Source organism: Acinonyx jubatus, chromosome B4 (genome assembly GCF_027475565.1).
Source record: "Acinonyx jubatus isolate Ajub_Pintada_27869175 chromosome B4, VMU_Ajub_asm_v1.0, whole genome shotgun sequence".
Lineage (NCBI taxonomy): Eukaryota > Metazoa > Chordata > Mammalia > Carnivora > Felidae > Acinonyx > Acinonyx jubatus.
The window spans coordinates 99422451-99436288 of NC_069387.1; the positions used below are offsets into that span (position 1 = coordinate 99422451).

The following is a 13838-nucleotide window of genomic DNA, read 5'->3' on the forward strand; positions in this document are numbered from 1 at the left end:
CTGTACCGAGCCACTCAAATCTTCTTAATGTTTTGATGAGACAATAAAGAGATTCAAATAAGTTTTTATTCTCATTCTAATTCTCTCAATTAATAAATTCTCTCAATTCAGGCAAAAAAGATTACCTGAGTCTTGGCCAAGGATTTTGGAGCTACCACAGGGCTCAATAGGAAAGAATTATGTGATTGACTGGTTAATCATCTGTGCAATGGGTATGGGAGCAGGAGGCTATAATTATTATGCCATATTTCCTAGCCCTGATTAAATGTTGCTTAACAATTTAAAAAAAAAATTTTAATGTTTATTTTTGAGAGAGAGAGAGTGCACTAGCACGGGAGGGGCAGAGAGAGAGGGGGGCACAGAATCCATGAAGCGGGCTCCAGGCTCTGAGCTGTCAGCACTGAGCCCAGTGTGGGGATCGAACCCATGAACTGTGAGATCATGACCTGAGACAAAATCAGATGCTTAACTGACTGAGCCACCCAGGCGCCCCTGTTGCTTAACAATTTAAATGATATTGTTTACGTGGAAGAATTGTGAGGAGAGTTACTTCGGTACTAAAAGTATCTTTCTCTTTCAAATTGTATTATTGCCTATTCTAGATTTCTATATAAAGTGACCCATTGAAATAAATTATTAATATTACATATCTGAGTGCTAAAGAATATATTTTGAAAGTAGATGTCTTTGATACTGGAAGAGTTGCTATTTGTAGCAGCAATGAAATTGTTGTTGTTGTTGTTGTTGTTGTCTTGGAGATATAAATCCATAGGGCAATGAATTAATAGAAAAAGAAGCATTAAAATATTGCAATTAGTAATCAGTTTGCATGAAAACGATATAGTATAATAGAGCATAGCACAGATTATATAGTATCTAACAGACCAAAGTTCAAATTTTAGTACTGTTATTTTTAAGATGTATAATGTATACAGGTAAGTGAATGTTTAAAATCTTTAGTTTCATAGTTTCAGTCAGGGATAGAGTCTCACCTTTGCAGGACTATTGTAAGGAACAAGTGAGAAAATAAATGTGAACTGCTGATCACTTACTAAGGACACAATGAAAATGAGTGTCTTTTGTTCCATCCTTTAATATACTTCCAATATATCCATTCTTAAAACGATTCCTCCTGCATAAAAGTTGGGGATATAACATACCTTTGTTCAAAAATAACACTCAGTTAATATCAGTCAAGTATTTAGTGATTAAACACATATCACCCCCATGAGAGGAATTAGAATGCAAAAGTTGACATAACACAATTCCTGTCCTAGTGAACGATACATCTGCTCAGGACACAGGCAAATATCGTGATAAATTCCCATATTAACCTACTAATTAGAGAAGAATTAAGACCTGTGGACCATGGGAGGACGAAACTAACTTTGGGAAACTTGAGAGATGCTTCAACAAAAGGTGACATTTGAGCAGGATTTTGAAGCAGCGGTAAGGTTTTGTAATATAGGGAAGAGAAGGATTGGTCTTTCAGATGAAGGAAACCTCATGAAGAAAGCCATGGGCCCGTGGGAGAAGAGGTTATAGATACGGAGCAGAGGTGTGGTGACAGTGGAGAAAACGGAGCAGAGATGTGCAGAGGAGACAAAGCTGTAAGAATCTGAGAAAGCAGAAAGAAACGCTGCACACCAAGTCACAGGGCTTGGATTTTACCCTGTGGGCAATGAGGAGTCAATAGCAACTTCAGGAAACGGGGTTGACATTCATTCCGTCTTGGGAAAGTTCATTCTGTTGATTATGAGAAGAATGATCTGATTTGTCTGGAAATAAAAAATGGACTGATAACAAAGAAGAGCTGTTATTAGGCTCTGTGGGAGAGATGACTGACAGAGAAAGCAAGTAGTGGGTAATGACTGAGGCAATGCCATACTGTTCAACAGAAAAAATGGTGACAGTCAAGTTACATGACAAAGAGGGAGGATGGTATGAAAGAAGGAGAATGAATTGTTATGAACATTTTGGGAATATCTGGGAGAAATCTAGGTGATAGATCCAGGTATAATATCTAGGGGATGTCAAGATGATATTTAGGAAAGGAAAGAGACCTCGAGGTTAGGGTTGAGATTTGAGTACAAAATGAACACCTGAGGTAAAAAGAATAGAAGAATAGATCGCCTGTTGCCTAGGATTACAATTTTGAAAATATTCATGATAATGGTACAAAATTTAGGGGGTGGAGATAGTCGATCTATATTTGGGAAGGAGGAGTAGCTGGAGAGGTAGCTGTTTCTTTAGGAAAGCTATGTGAGGTGAGGATTTCTAGAAGGAGGCTATCAATAGTATCTAAAGCTGTTGCAGGATAGGAGATGAGGCATGGCTTGAGATGTTTAGATTATGCTGTTTGACTTTACAGAATGGAAGGTGGGGTTTTTTTGTTGTTTTTTGTGGGGTTTTTTTTTGCAAGATTGCACATTTGTGAGTATTCTGTAGAGCACAGCCTTTTCAATTTTATTATGCGTAAGAATCCTGTTAAAATGCAGATGAGATCTGAGGGTCATTATTTTTTAAAAAGTCCCAGGTGATGCCAGTTTTGTTGGTCTTTGGACAACACTTTGAGTGGTCAGGTACTAGCAGTTAGTAACAATGGGTAAGTCACAATCAGGATCTGTTTACTCTGAGAAGCTTTCTATCCTCATAACAAGTGGATATTATAGTTCAACATGGGCATTTGCGCTGAAGTTACATTAGAAAGGTCTGGTAGTTTGGATCTTTCTGTGTGTTGAAGACCAGATGAGTTTTATTATTTTTTTAAAAATTAATTTGACCGCCTCTAGTTTCTTCCTCTTGTCTTCCATGTTAGGGAAATAAAAAGCATTCCCTTGATATTTCACTTTATCAGCTAGATGAGCAGATACTTCTTTCAGTGGAACCCACAATGAGTCTCAAAATATTTCTTTTGTGCTTCTGTTTCTGATATTTTTATCATCCACTAGTTAGAAGAAGTCTCATTGAACAATCTTTCCAGGAAAAAAATACATACCCTTCAATCCAGATGTTTTAAAAATTCCTAGTTTAATGATGTTCTGACTGTATTTATCTACTGCATCTTGCCTCAGAGCTGTGTCTACATGTCCCTTGTGTTTGTTTTGCCAATAAATTGCATTAGCTGTACCTCCTCACCTGTTCTATTACTAGACTGTTTGTACATCTGAAACTTGGGATATGGTATTACAAGCACCGTGGGGAAAATAAGGAGCTGAAGGCATTGTGGGAAGTACTGGGGGTTTGAGTTAGTGCAGTAAACAAGGAAATTGAAAGAGAACATACATGCAAATGGACTTATAGAGGCTGAATCAGCGTGACAGCCTATTGAATGCATATCTGCAATAATTACAAAGAAAAAGAGAAGAGTCAACTGTTGAGGTTTCAAGCCCATTGGACTAAAGAAAATGATGATCTTATGAATAGAAATCAAGAAATTAGAGGAGGGATCTGATTAAGACCTGGGGGATAAAAGAAGGAAAATGGTGCTTAATGTGGTGACTTTGAAGATCATGGAAACGGGCATCTTTTACTCAGTTATTGTTGAGGGCTGGGGATGCAATGCACACATTAATTCTATTTTATAATAGATTTTATTTAAAATCTTAGCTAAGAAATGAATTGCTAAGTGAAAGAATGCATACAAGTGTGTGAGGAGAGAGGGCATATGAAAAATCATGCCTTTATGACCTTGATAAAGGAAAAGGACCCAGTGAAGGAAAGAGAAAATGGATAATAATGATGGTGGGCAAATCAAGTGAGCTCACTGGTGCTACACTCTATAAAAGAGAAAGATTGCAAAAGGCAGAGTAAGCAATATGGCCAAATACAAAGATGTTAGAGTATGGTGAGAATTAAAGAAAACTCCGTGTTCTTCACATAACAGTTTCACAAGTGCGAGGGAAGCAGAACAGAAGCCAAGGGTCAAAGGATTAAAATATGAGGGTTTGGTGCAAAAATCTAGGCAAACATAGAATATTATTATCTCATCATGAATTAGAGAACACATGGGCCATAAAAACCAAACTGATTTTAGCAAGTCAGTTGACCTCTCTAGATTTTCTCCCCCTACCCACTTCCCTCCTAGAAATTATTGTACTTCTTTAAAATCATGGAAGAAACCCCTATGAGGTGTCTTCGGTTCCCTTAAGGATTTATTATTTCATTTTCATTTCTCCAGCTCATATGTGTGTTCAATTTTGGAGAGTACAGGATAGGATATAGTAGTGAACCTTGAGGTAGGTCTCTTTCTCTTAGATTCACAAAGTAGACTGAGAAGTTCACAAAAAATATTCCTTCACTTTGGGTGCTTTTATTTTAAATTTAGATTTTAAATTAATATCTCATTTCATTCACACACTTTGGTTTTTATTTTTAAATTATTCTCTGATGTCATTGTCACCCGAGGTAGTTTCAGCAGATGGGGCCAGTTGTCTTAGTGTCCAGGGGAGTTAAAATGCAGATGTTATTATGTGCAAATAATAATAATTCACATGTCAAATGTGAAAAATAAGTGCTATGAAAAGCTCCTTAGCTATGCGGATTTTATCCTTTTCTACCCAGGCAGTGTCTAAAAGGTCTTCTTGCTCCCTAGTGGAGGGAGAATTAACTTAGGAAGCGTGTCAACACCATAAGAAATCTTTGCCTTGACTAAAATCCCTGTTGCTTGGCAGCAAAGCAACTGGATGAACTGCATCAGGGCTCTTTTGACCTTTTACCCCAATTCTAACACCCCCATGTTGTTCCTGTTTCCTTGGAGACTTTGGAAACTACATGCACATCATGTACGGTCCTCACAGTTCACCTGAAAAGTGATTCTCCACTCAGGCATCAATGCATGACCATTACAGGGTATCTGAACATGTTTTAGGTCTACTTGGGTCTGACCATAGCCTGCAAAACACTAATTTTAGGAACATTCAGGTAATTCCAAAATTAGCTTAACTTCAAGTGCAAAATTTCATTTTGTTTGCAAAGTATTCACTGCTCTTTAGAGCTCGGTTTAAATAATGCTTTGTTTTGTGTCTTGGAGTGAAGAGTTTTATTTAAAAAAATTATTAAGAATTATAGTTCAAGAATGCCCAGAAGTTGTCATTAACAGTTGTCGAGTTTGTTTTTGAAGAATTTAACTCTAGTTTACCATTTGACTTTTGCATAGCTCTCTCTTTAGAGAAACATCTTGTATTGTTCACTTCCTTAAAACATTCTAGGTGCATTCAAGATACCATACATTACATTTGTCAGACACCAGATGTTTTAGTCCTTTGGTTTTCAAGATAGCATTTTGGTTAAAGCATCAAATTAGAAGAACTTGTTAAAGAAAATAATGACTCTTAACATGTTTTCTGTTCATTTTAACCTTTTGAGAAGGAGATCTTTGTACCATGTAAAGTCAGACTTTAGCTTTCCTGAAGTTTTCATAGTCATTTACAAACATTGAATTTTTTGTGCAATGAACTACTACTTAAGATAATATGAACGATATCACACAGCCATAATTTTAACGTCATTGATGATACCGTGACAAGGGGTGCATGGCATTATTTCATAGTGTGTTCATTAATCAAAGTTCATGGTATATGTGTTGCATTATCATAATTTTCTAATTAATTTATTCTTTATACATGCTTATACATGTTCCAATTGCATTTCATTAACTCCTAGTTTTCTTGTAATTTTGTGCTTTCTTTCCATGTTCAAAGAATCTCTTTAATTCAATTTCTCTGTTTCTCCTCATACAGTCTGGCAGCCAGATATGCAACTCAATCTAATCACAGTGGAATTGCAACCAGTCAAAAAAAGCCTACTAGGTCAGTTAATATCTCTAATTTATTGCTTGTTAGTGATAATAAAGTAACTGCCCAGTGATATTTTGTCCTATCATTCTAAATTTTTTTCATAAATCACATACTTCTGGATGAAAAGTTTAGAGGGATGAATTCCTCCAACTGGATTTGCATACACATTCCCAGGGATGAGCATGTCTGTGTTAGATCATTAAATGGGTTTTGGCTTCTTCTGTTTTGGTTTTGTTACATATAGTGTTATAACTGGGCTGAAGTCTAGCTTCTAGGCTTAGAGAAAGTCAAGGAAAACATGACTTTGAAGGCCCCATTCTTTCCAGGTTACAGAATCTGGAAGTCACACAAGAATGTGATTGCTTTTTGAAATGGGCATGCATTAATTACTGCATGTTTTGAAGCAGAATTGAGGAATATTGGCAGGTATTTGTGGGTAGGTTAGCACCAGGTCACCAGGTTAACCTGGACTGTTCTTTTATCTATAATAGTTTAAATTGTTGCGTCTTTATGACATACATATTTTAAAGACAGTCTGTTATAGTGAATGACTGCATTATGGAAAATACTGCTTTATAACTGATGCTGAAAGTGATGTGTTTTTAAAACTGTTAAGTTACCAAAGGCACAATGGTGCAGCTGAGTGGAGCCACAGCAAATGTGTTTTGCACCCCTGATTATTATGTGATTATATGTGCCACCTCTCTCACTGGAGGAGTATCTCAGGGGTGGCTCCCTAATCACTGCTCTGATAATGTATCATACATACTATGCACTGTTTGACCACAAGGACTGCTTCTGATGCCTTGACTTGAGGTATGTTCTTTTCCTCTTGCCCTGGTTTTCTAAGTTATGTTCATTTCCATGGTAATTTAAACGATTCTGGAGAGAAAAATGTAAAGGGTATTTAATTAAAAGTAAGAAAAATTATATGAATTCAGATGTGCAAAGAACAGTGACCTGCCATGTACAATAAGCATTTTTTATTACCACTTCTAAGGCTCATGCATATAAAATATACTTTAGTACTTTGATTTAATAGAATATCTCTCTCTCTTGTCTTTTTTTGGCTTCATTCTTATTTCTCTTTTTATTACTTTGATGAATGATCTGGAGCTCTGGCTGCCTGTCACATTAGGGTAATGAGAAGAGCAAATGGATTTTTTAATTTGTTTTAATTTGTTCTTCTGAGAACTGAAGATCATTTGGCTTCATGGGTCATGGTAAAGATTAAAATGTATTTTAATTGCTTTCTAGAAACAGGTCAAGTTTCATTGCAAGCAGGGCAAGTTGTGTGACAAAATGTGTTTATACATGTGAGTTTGGAATGAACTTTCTAAGTCTGTAGCTGTGTCTGCAGGAGTAGTTCTCAGATTTATTATGATTGGGACATTTGGCCAAATTAATTAATTGAGTTCTTTCTGCAGAGTGCAGTCACTGGTACTCAAAATTCTTGGTGTCTGTAGTTAATTGTGGTGTCCTTACATACCCTGTGGATCCATGTGAGCAAAAGTTAATGCTGGAATCATCGAAAAGGTTCCAATCTCATGTGTGAGGCAATTTCTAATTGGCAAAACAGCCGAAGGAGCTATTTATTAGCCATATGTATTTAAACTCCAAAATACAATCAACATTTTGAAATTACCAAGTATTCCAAGAAAGCAGAACTTCTGTTTTTAAGCTGGTACTTGAGTTTTCCTGATGTTCATTCCATGTTGCAATACCTGTTGCTATTTTTTAAAGGTACCTATAGTATTTAAGAGTTTGATTTCCTAATAATCTATGGAGGTAATGTATCAGTTATAAAGGTGAGTTAAAGTACGAATATAGTAACAACTTATCTTGAAATCGTGATATATTGTGCATCAATATAACAGTTATTTTTATTTTATACTTTCATTTAAAAAATATAATATGAGAGAACAGTAAAAATTTCAGTGCTTCATTTTCAAGTTCTGGATTTTTTTCTTTTAAAATAGAAAATGTCAGAGAAGTACACAGTGACATTCACACGATGGCAGCAAATGCTGGCAAAGATGCTGACATCCTTTAAGATCATGTTTTTAAATATGACCTAGGACGCCAACATTAGTTTTAATTGATACAGATTGTTTATTATACATACAGTATGTTAATAGTATAAAATAAAATATAGTGATTGTATGTTTTAGGCACAATTCATGAAATAATTGATACTTGAAATTTTATTGTGGAAACTACTTTAGCAGTGAAATAAATTATCCACATTGGTATTTAGTGTTAGTCCATGTAAAATAACTCTAAATCACACCCTAATGTGAAACTTACCCTAATTTTAAGACAGTCTGTCTGTATTTCCTTGTGGTCTGTCTTCCGTACACAAAGAATAGCTAAAGTTACTGTCACTGTAGGTGTATTTTACATTATCATTCTGCTCATAGAGATTTTCTTGTTCTGAGACCTTCATCCTTTCTTGTTATATCACCTCTGTGATCAGTTGGCCATACTTGCAAGATAACCAGTAGAGTCTTGGTACTTATTTTTGGTAAAACAGTTACAGAAAAAAAAAAATTGAGGCAGACCAATGAAATATAAATTAATTCATGACCTTGTCTCTGCACCATGTTTTAATAAGAGTAGCTTACTACCTTAGATATACTATAAGCATTTGCTGTTAGCAGTTTTTTCAGTACCTTTATTTTTCTTATTATCAAGTTGACTTAGGCTACAGCTATGTAGGATAAAAACAAATGCCCCATACATTGAAAAGAACAACTTAATAATAACTGCAAATAGGTGATTAATACCCTGAGAACATAATAAATTTGTGTTGTTATTTCCCTTGCTTTTCATGTAATTGTTATAGTAGTTTTAAGTCAAAATTTTATTATTATTATTATTATTATTATTATTATTATTAGGGGTATGGTAAGAATGACTTTTTAAGTTAAAGGTTACATTATTTCTAATTGTTCTACATTGTTAATATCATTTGAGGGCAGATTTATTGAAAAGTGAGACAAAATTTTTCTGAAGATTCTTAATCCTTGTGTTTAGCCATTTATCACTTAAGCCACCAATTTTCTGCTAAATAGATTTTAGAACATCCTATATTGTGCCTTTCCCATTAAGGCTTCCCTGCTCAGCACCTCCTACCCCTATGTTTTTGCAATATACAATAATGATACAGTTTTTCTTATACTATTTCAGGCTTCCAGGTCCCTCTAGGGTGCCAGCTGCAGGCAGCAGCAGTAAAGCCCAGGGAGCCTCTAATTTAAATAGGAGAAGTCAGAGCTTTAACAGCATTGACAAAAACAAGCCTCCAAATTATGCAAATGGAAATGAAAAAGGTAAGTGTTTGCCTGTTACATCATTATGGCATAAGGCTAAGGTATTAGCCTTGTAAATTACATACTAAGTCCAATATTTGAGCAGTGTTAATGGCTTTTGGAATGGAGTTCTTACCAGCACAGTTTCATGTTTTCAAACTGCCCCCTCCTGAATTCTAGCTTTCTTCAGGACTTTTCATTCTAAAGAACATTTAAGGAAGTAGACTCATACATTCTAAAGTGTGTAATTGTAGGGGTGCCTGGGTGGTGCAGTCAGTTAAGCATCCGACTTTGGCTCAGGTCATGATCTCGCAGTTCGAGTGGGTTTCAGCCCTGCGTCGGGCTCTGGGCTGACAGCTCAGAGCCTGGAGCCTGCTTCAGGTTCTGTGTCTCCCTCTCTCTCTGTCCCTCCCCTGCTCATACTCTGTTCCTTTCTCTCCCTCAAAAATAAATGACACATTACAAAAAATTTAAAGTGGTTAATTGTATACCCAAGTCTAAAATCTTTCTCCCAAAAATATTTCCTCCTCTTTTGCCTTCTTATGTTTTATGAACAATTATTATAAATTGATAAATTTATATTAAACTTATTTGAATATTTAGCTTCAGTTAACATAAATGCCGTAAGTCTTTTGGGCATCAGAAATTGAGGCATAATTAGGATAGATATTTAATCTATCACAGAAATAATGTGACCTTAGTTTTCCCTAAAGAGACAAGTTATGCATGTTTGTTTTATTTTCTTGAAGAGTGCAGAATGGAAATATCAAATCACCAAATCATCAGGAAGAAAGGAGGTATGGTGGAAGTCTGTGTTAAAGACAAATTATATTCTCACTAGATGATACACAATTCTCTGTATTGTGCAGTGTGCATTTAACTAGGTGCTGACTTGATACATTGCACTGTGGAGCATGGACACAAGTGAGAGCACGTTCAATGTATATCAAAACCGTGAGGGAATCAAGAAACTCTGCTGTTATAGGCAGTGTGACTGTGTGAGGGACTAAGGCCTTCGGGTGGATTTTGTGGTAGTTTTTGCAAACCAATACAATTTTAACTTCTCTTTACAGTGTTTAGCTTTCCATGCAGCAAAACATGAAGTCCATAAGTGGAAAATATGCTTAGTTAATAGAATGGCAGGCAAACTCAGCCGGATAGGAACTTTATCGCTCAGATTAGATCATGTCAAATTGTTTTGTAAGAGTATCTGATTAGACAGCTTTCTCTAACTTACACATGAACTGACAGATAATCTGTCAATTGGACATTTTTTGTGAAGATTTCCCAGCCATTAAAACAAAATTGGAACAGAGGCTCCTGGGTGGCTCAGTCCGTAAGTTTCTGACTCTTGATTTCGGTTCAGAGCATGGTCTCATGATTCGTGATATGGAGCCCCAAGTGGGGATTCTGCCCTGACAGCAAGTAGCTTGCTTGGGATTCTCACTCTCCCTCCCTCTCGCTCCCCCTTCCCTGCTCATGCATGTCCCCCCCCCCCCACCGCTCTCTTTCAAAATAAACAAACAAATATTTAAAAACAAACAAACAAACAGACAAAAAATTAAAACAGACCATAAATCCCTGAAGGCAAAGCAATGTCCCTGGATCCCTGCAATACCCTCTGTTCTTATATCAAATGGAACAAAGGAAGAAAATAATGTATAATTGCAAGTTAGGAATTTCTTTAAAGTATAGAAGAAAGCTTCTGGGGCGCCTGGGTGGCGCAGTCGGTTAAGCGTCCGACTTCAACCAGGTCACGATCTTGCGGTCCGTGAGTTCGAGCCCCGCGTCAGGCTCTGGGCTGATGGCTCGGAGCCTGGAGCCTGTTTCCGATTCTGTGTCTCCCTCTCTCTCTGCCCCTCCCCCGTTCATGCTCTGTCTCTCTCTGTCCCAAAAATAAATAAACGTTGAAAAAAAATTTTAAAAAAAATAGAAGAAAGCTTCTGATTCAGGAATCTGAGAAATATTACTGAAGATTTACACTTTTCCTGAGGAAAAGGGAGACAACAATTTTCTTTGTTTTGTGACTTTCCTAGAAAGTGTCATACAGAGCCTGAATGTGCTATGAAATTCTAAGGGAAAGTTTGTTTAGACATAGAGATATGTTGAATGAACTCTTCATATATCCAATTTAACTATGAGATTATATAATTATCTGAAATTTTTGCAAGAAATGACTAATAACATTGGCAAAAAAATTTAGAAATGCTTTGGATGAGCTAACATTTTGATATCATGGTGTATCTGAAGTTTTCTGTCATGTGAAATTATTTTCTGTATTTCTAGTGTCTAAAAGTAAAAATCTAAAAGTAGACAAGCATTTCTATTTTTCCATAGCCATTCAACCAACCTCTCTTACATATGTCTAGGAAGTAATGCAAAACTAGGATGTAGCAATATTTACAACCACCACAAGGTGGAGACAGATGACATACATTATGAAGTTTTTGAAAATGTAAAGCAGATTTCCTCAGATCCATAACTACAGCAAAATATCAGAGTTCTCATTACTTTTGATTCCAGCTAACTAAAAGTTCTAAAGCATTAAGGTGTGTGATCACACCTTCACAAATATTATAATATGCCCAATATAGGCATTAGATGCCTGAAAACTGTCAAAAATGACTGAAACATAAATTGCATCATATGATTGCTACATAGTATTTTCTATTAACACAGAGTTACAACTTAATGAATACATCCAATATCAATGTTTCTTTCTATTAAAAGATTTTACTTATTTATTCATTCATTCATTCATTCATTCGTCTATTTCAAGTAATCACACCCAAGGTGGGACTCAAACTCACAACACTGAGATCAGAAATCATGCACGCTACCAACTGAGCCAGCCAAGCACCCCTCAGTGTTTCAAAATTTATCATTGTCATTCTATTTTATATTTCTAAAATATTATCTTAAGTTATAAGAGCAAACAAAACAATAACAAACATCACAAATGAAACCATTTATACTTTACTCTTTAGACTATTAGAGTGGTATATTTTTTGGGTAAGAATGTTTTATTTACCCTTTTGTCATGGATATTTGTAGTGGTAGCGTAATTTATATAAAATGTAAGATTCCTTCTGCTGACAAGCTTATCTCTATCACAGACTAGTTTGCATACATATCCTAAATATGATCAAGTAAGGGGAACATTAAATAAGATTTTTCAAAGGTTATAGTATTATAAGGACAGAATTCAGAAAATACTAACTTGAGTATTCTAATTAATTGCTCTTCCTGTCTTAGTTATTAAGTTGTAATATTTAAGTTTAATAAATTAATACATTTTACTTGAGGTATTATCCACATTATCCACAACATGCTCCCTGAAATGCTTCTAAGAGGAAGTATACTTTCTACTTTCTTTAATAAGTTTTGGGTGATGAGTTACATGAACACTTGAAGAATCTCTAGAATTTGTAATCGATAATAAATATTTATTGACAGCGAAAAGTTTCATTTCTCTATTAAAAAACATACTGTGAAAGCACAGCTTTTCACATGTATGGCACTGTAAAACTAACTTACTTGCAAACTGTGTGACTTATCTAATGAAAGGAAATCAGTAGAGAGTCACCAACTTCCAAAGATATATCTAACATAATTTTAATAATAAAACAATTCAAAAAAGAGGGTGCTCATTTCACCATTTTAGCAAATGAATTAAATGTCTGTGAGCATGGCCATAGATGCTTGCTTGCAGAGAAGGCAGGAGAGAAACGTTGTCACAGCTGGGGGCAATGCCATGTCACCCTCTGTTGAAATTGAAAGTGGGAACAAATTTTTCAGAACAAGTGGGAAAATGAAGATAGCTCTGTTTGTAGAGAAGCATTTCTTCTGTGAGTCCAAATTTCTTCTCTTGGAGACCTGCCATTCAGATACGGACATCGAATAATACGTTCCGACCCCAGCATTTATCACTTTGCTCATACACTACACACAGATCTATGCTGTAAAAAAAATTAAATACCCATCTTGTGATCTTGTGAAGATGATGCCCTGGTTCATTTAGATACACACTCTATATGCCTGAAGCAAACTATCTTAAGAAATCATTCTTGTTGTATAAAATCTGGGTATTAAATCTGCAAAAGGTGATACAGTTTAATATTATTAGGGACGTAAATATCCCTAGCTTCATTTGGAATTCAGTTTCTAAACTATGATCTGTAAACAATTACTGCTTGACAGTTTGTTAGCAGAGAATTGTTTTTCTGTGTTGCTAAGAAACATGCCACAGTACCAGAGGGCATTTTGCCATCTTTTCATTGTTTCTCCCAAGTGATTCTTACGTTGTACCTGTGTATCTACTAAGGAGATGTCCTTTCTGTTCTCCTGGATCCTAATGAAGTGTCCTCTGGTGTGGACATGTTCACTTTCATTTGCACTCAACATAGATTTAAAAGGACTGATACCGAGAATTTGGCAGCATTGGAAATGAGCTTTTGAAAAGTAATGAGCTTTTGTAAAGCTTAATGTGAAGGTTGCATCAGTCATGGAATGTTGACTGCTAAAACATAACTATCTGGTTCTTAAGTACTTTTTCCTTTTTTTTTTAAATGCTCTGAATTACTCTAGCATTAAAGAACTAAACTGTTGTATTTTCTTTTCAAGATAATGCAGTTATCTTTTACTTATTACATTGCTTTACTAGTGATTTATTTATGTGTTCCACCATGACTTTTTGCTTTATTTCCTTGATACTTATAGAAGCCTAAAATAT

General features: G+C 35.6%; 1 protein-coding gene across 6 annotated transcripts in view; it reads left to right on the forward strand.

Annotated features, from left to right (window-relative positions):
- Window positions 1-13838, forward strand: part of NAV3 (neuron navigator 3) — a 373689-nt gene that overhangs the window by 161222 nt on the left and 198629 nt on the right. For 5 of the 6 annotated variants that reach the window (XM_027071189.2, XM_027071190.2, XM_027071191.2 and 2 more), the window contains exons 6-7: window positions 5742-5810; window positions 8988-9127. In XM_027071189.2, coding sequence (XP_026926990.2) covers window positions 5742-5810; window positions 8988-9127 — 209 coding nt within the window. The remainder of the gene's footprint in view (window positions 1-5741; window positions 5811-8987; window positions 9128-13838) is intronic. The other variant, XM_053226519.1, reaches the window with a different exon arrangement.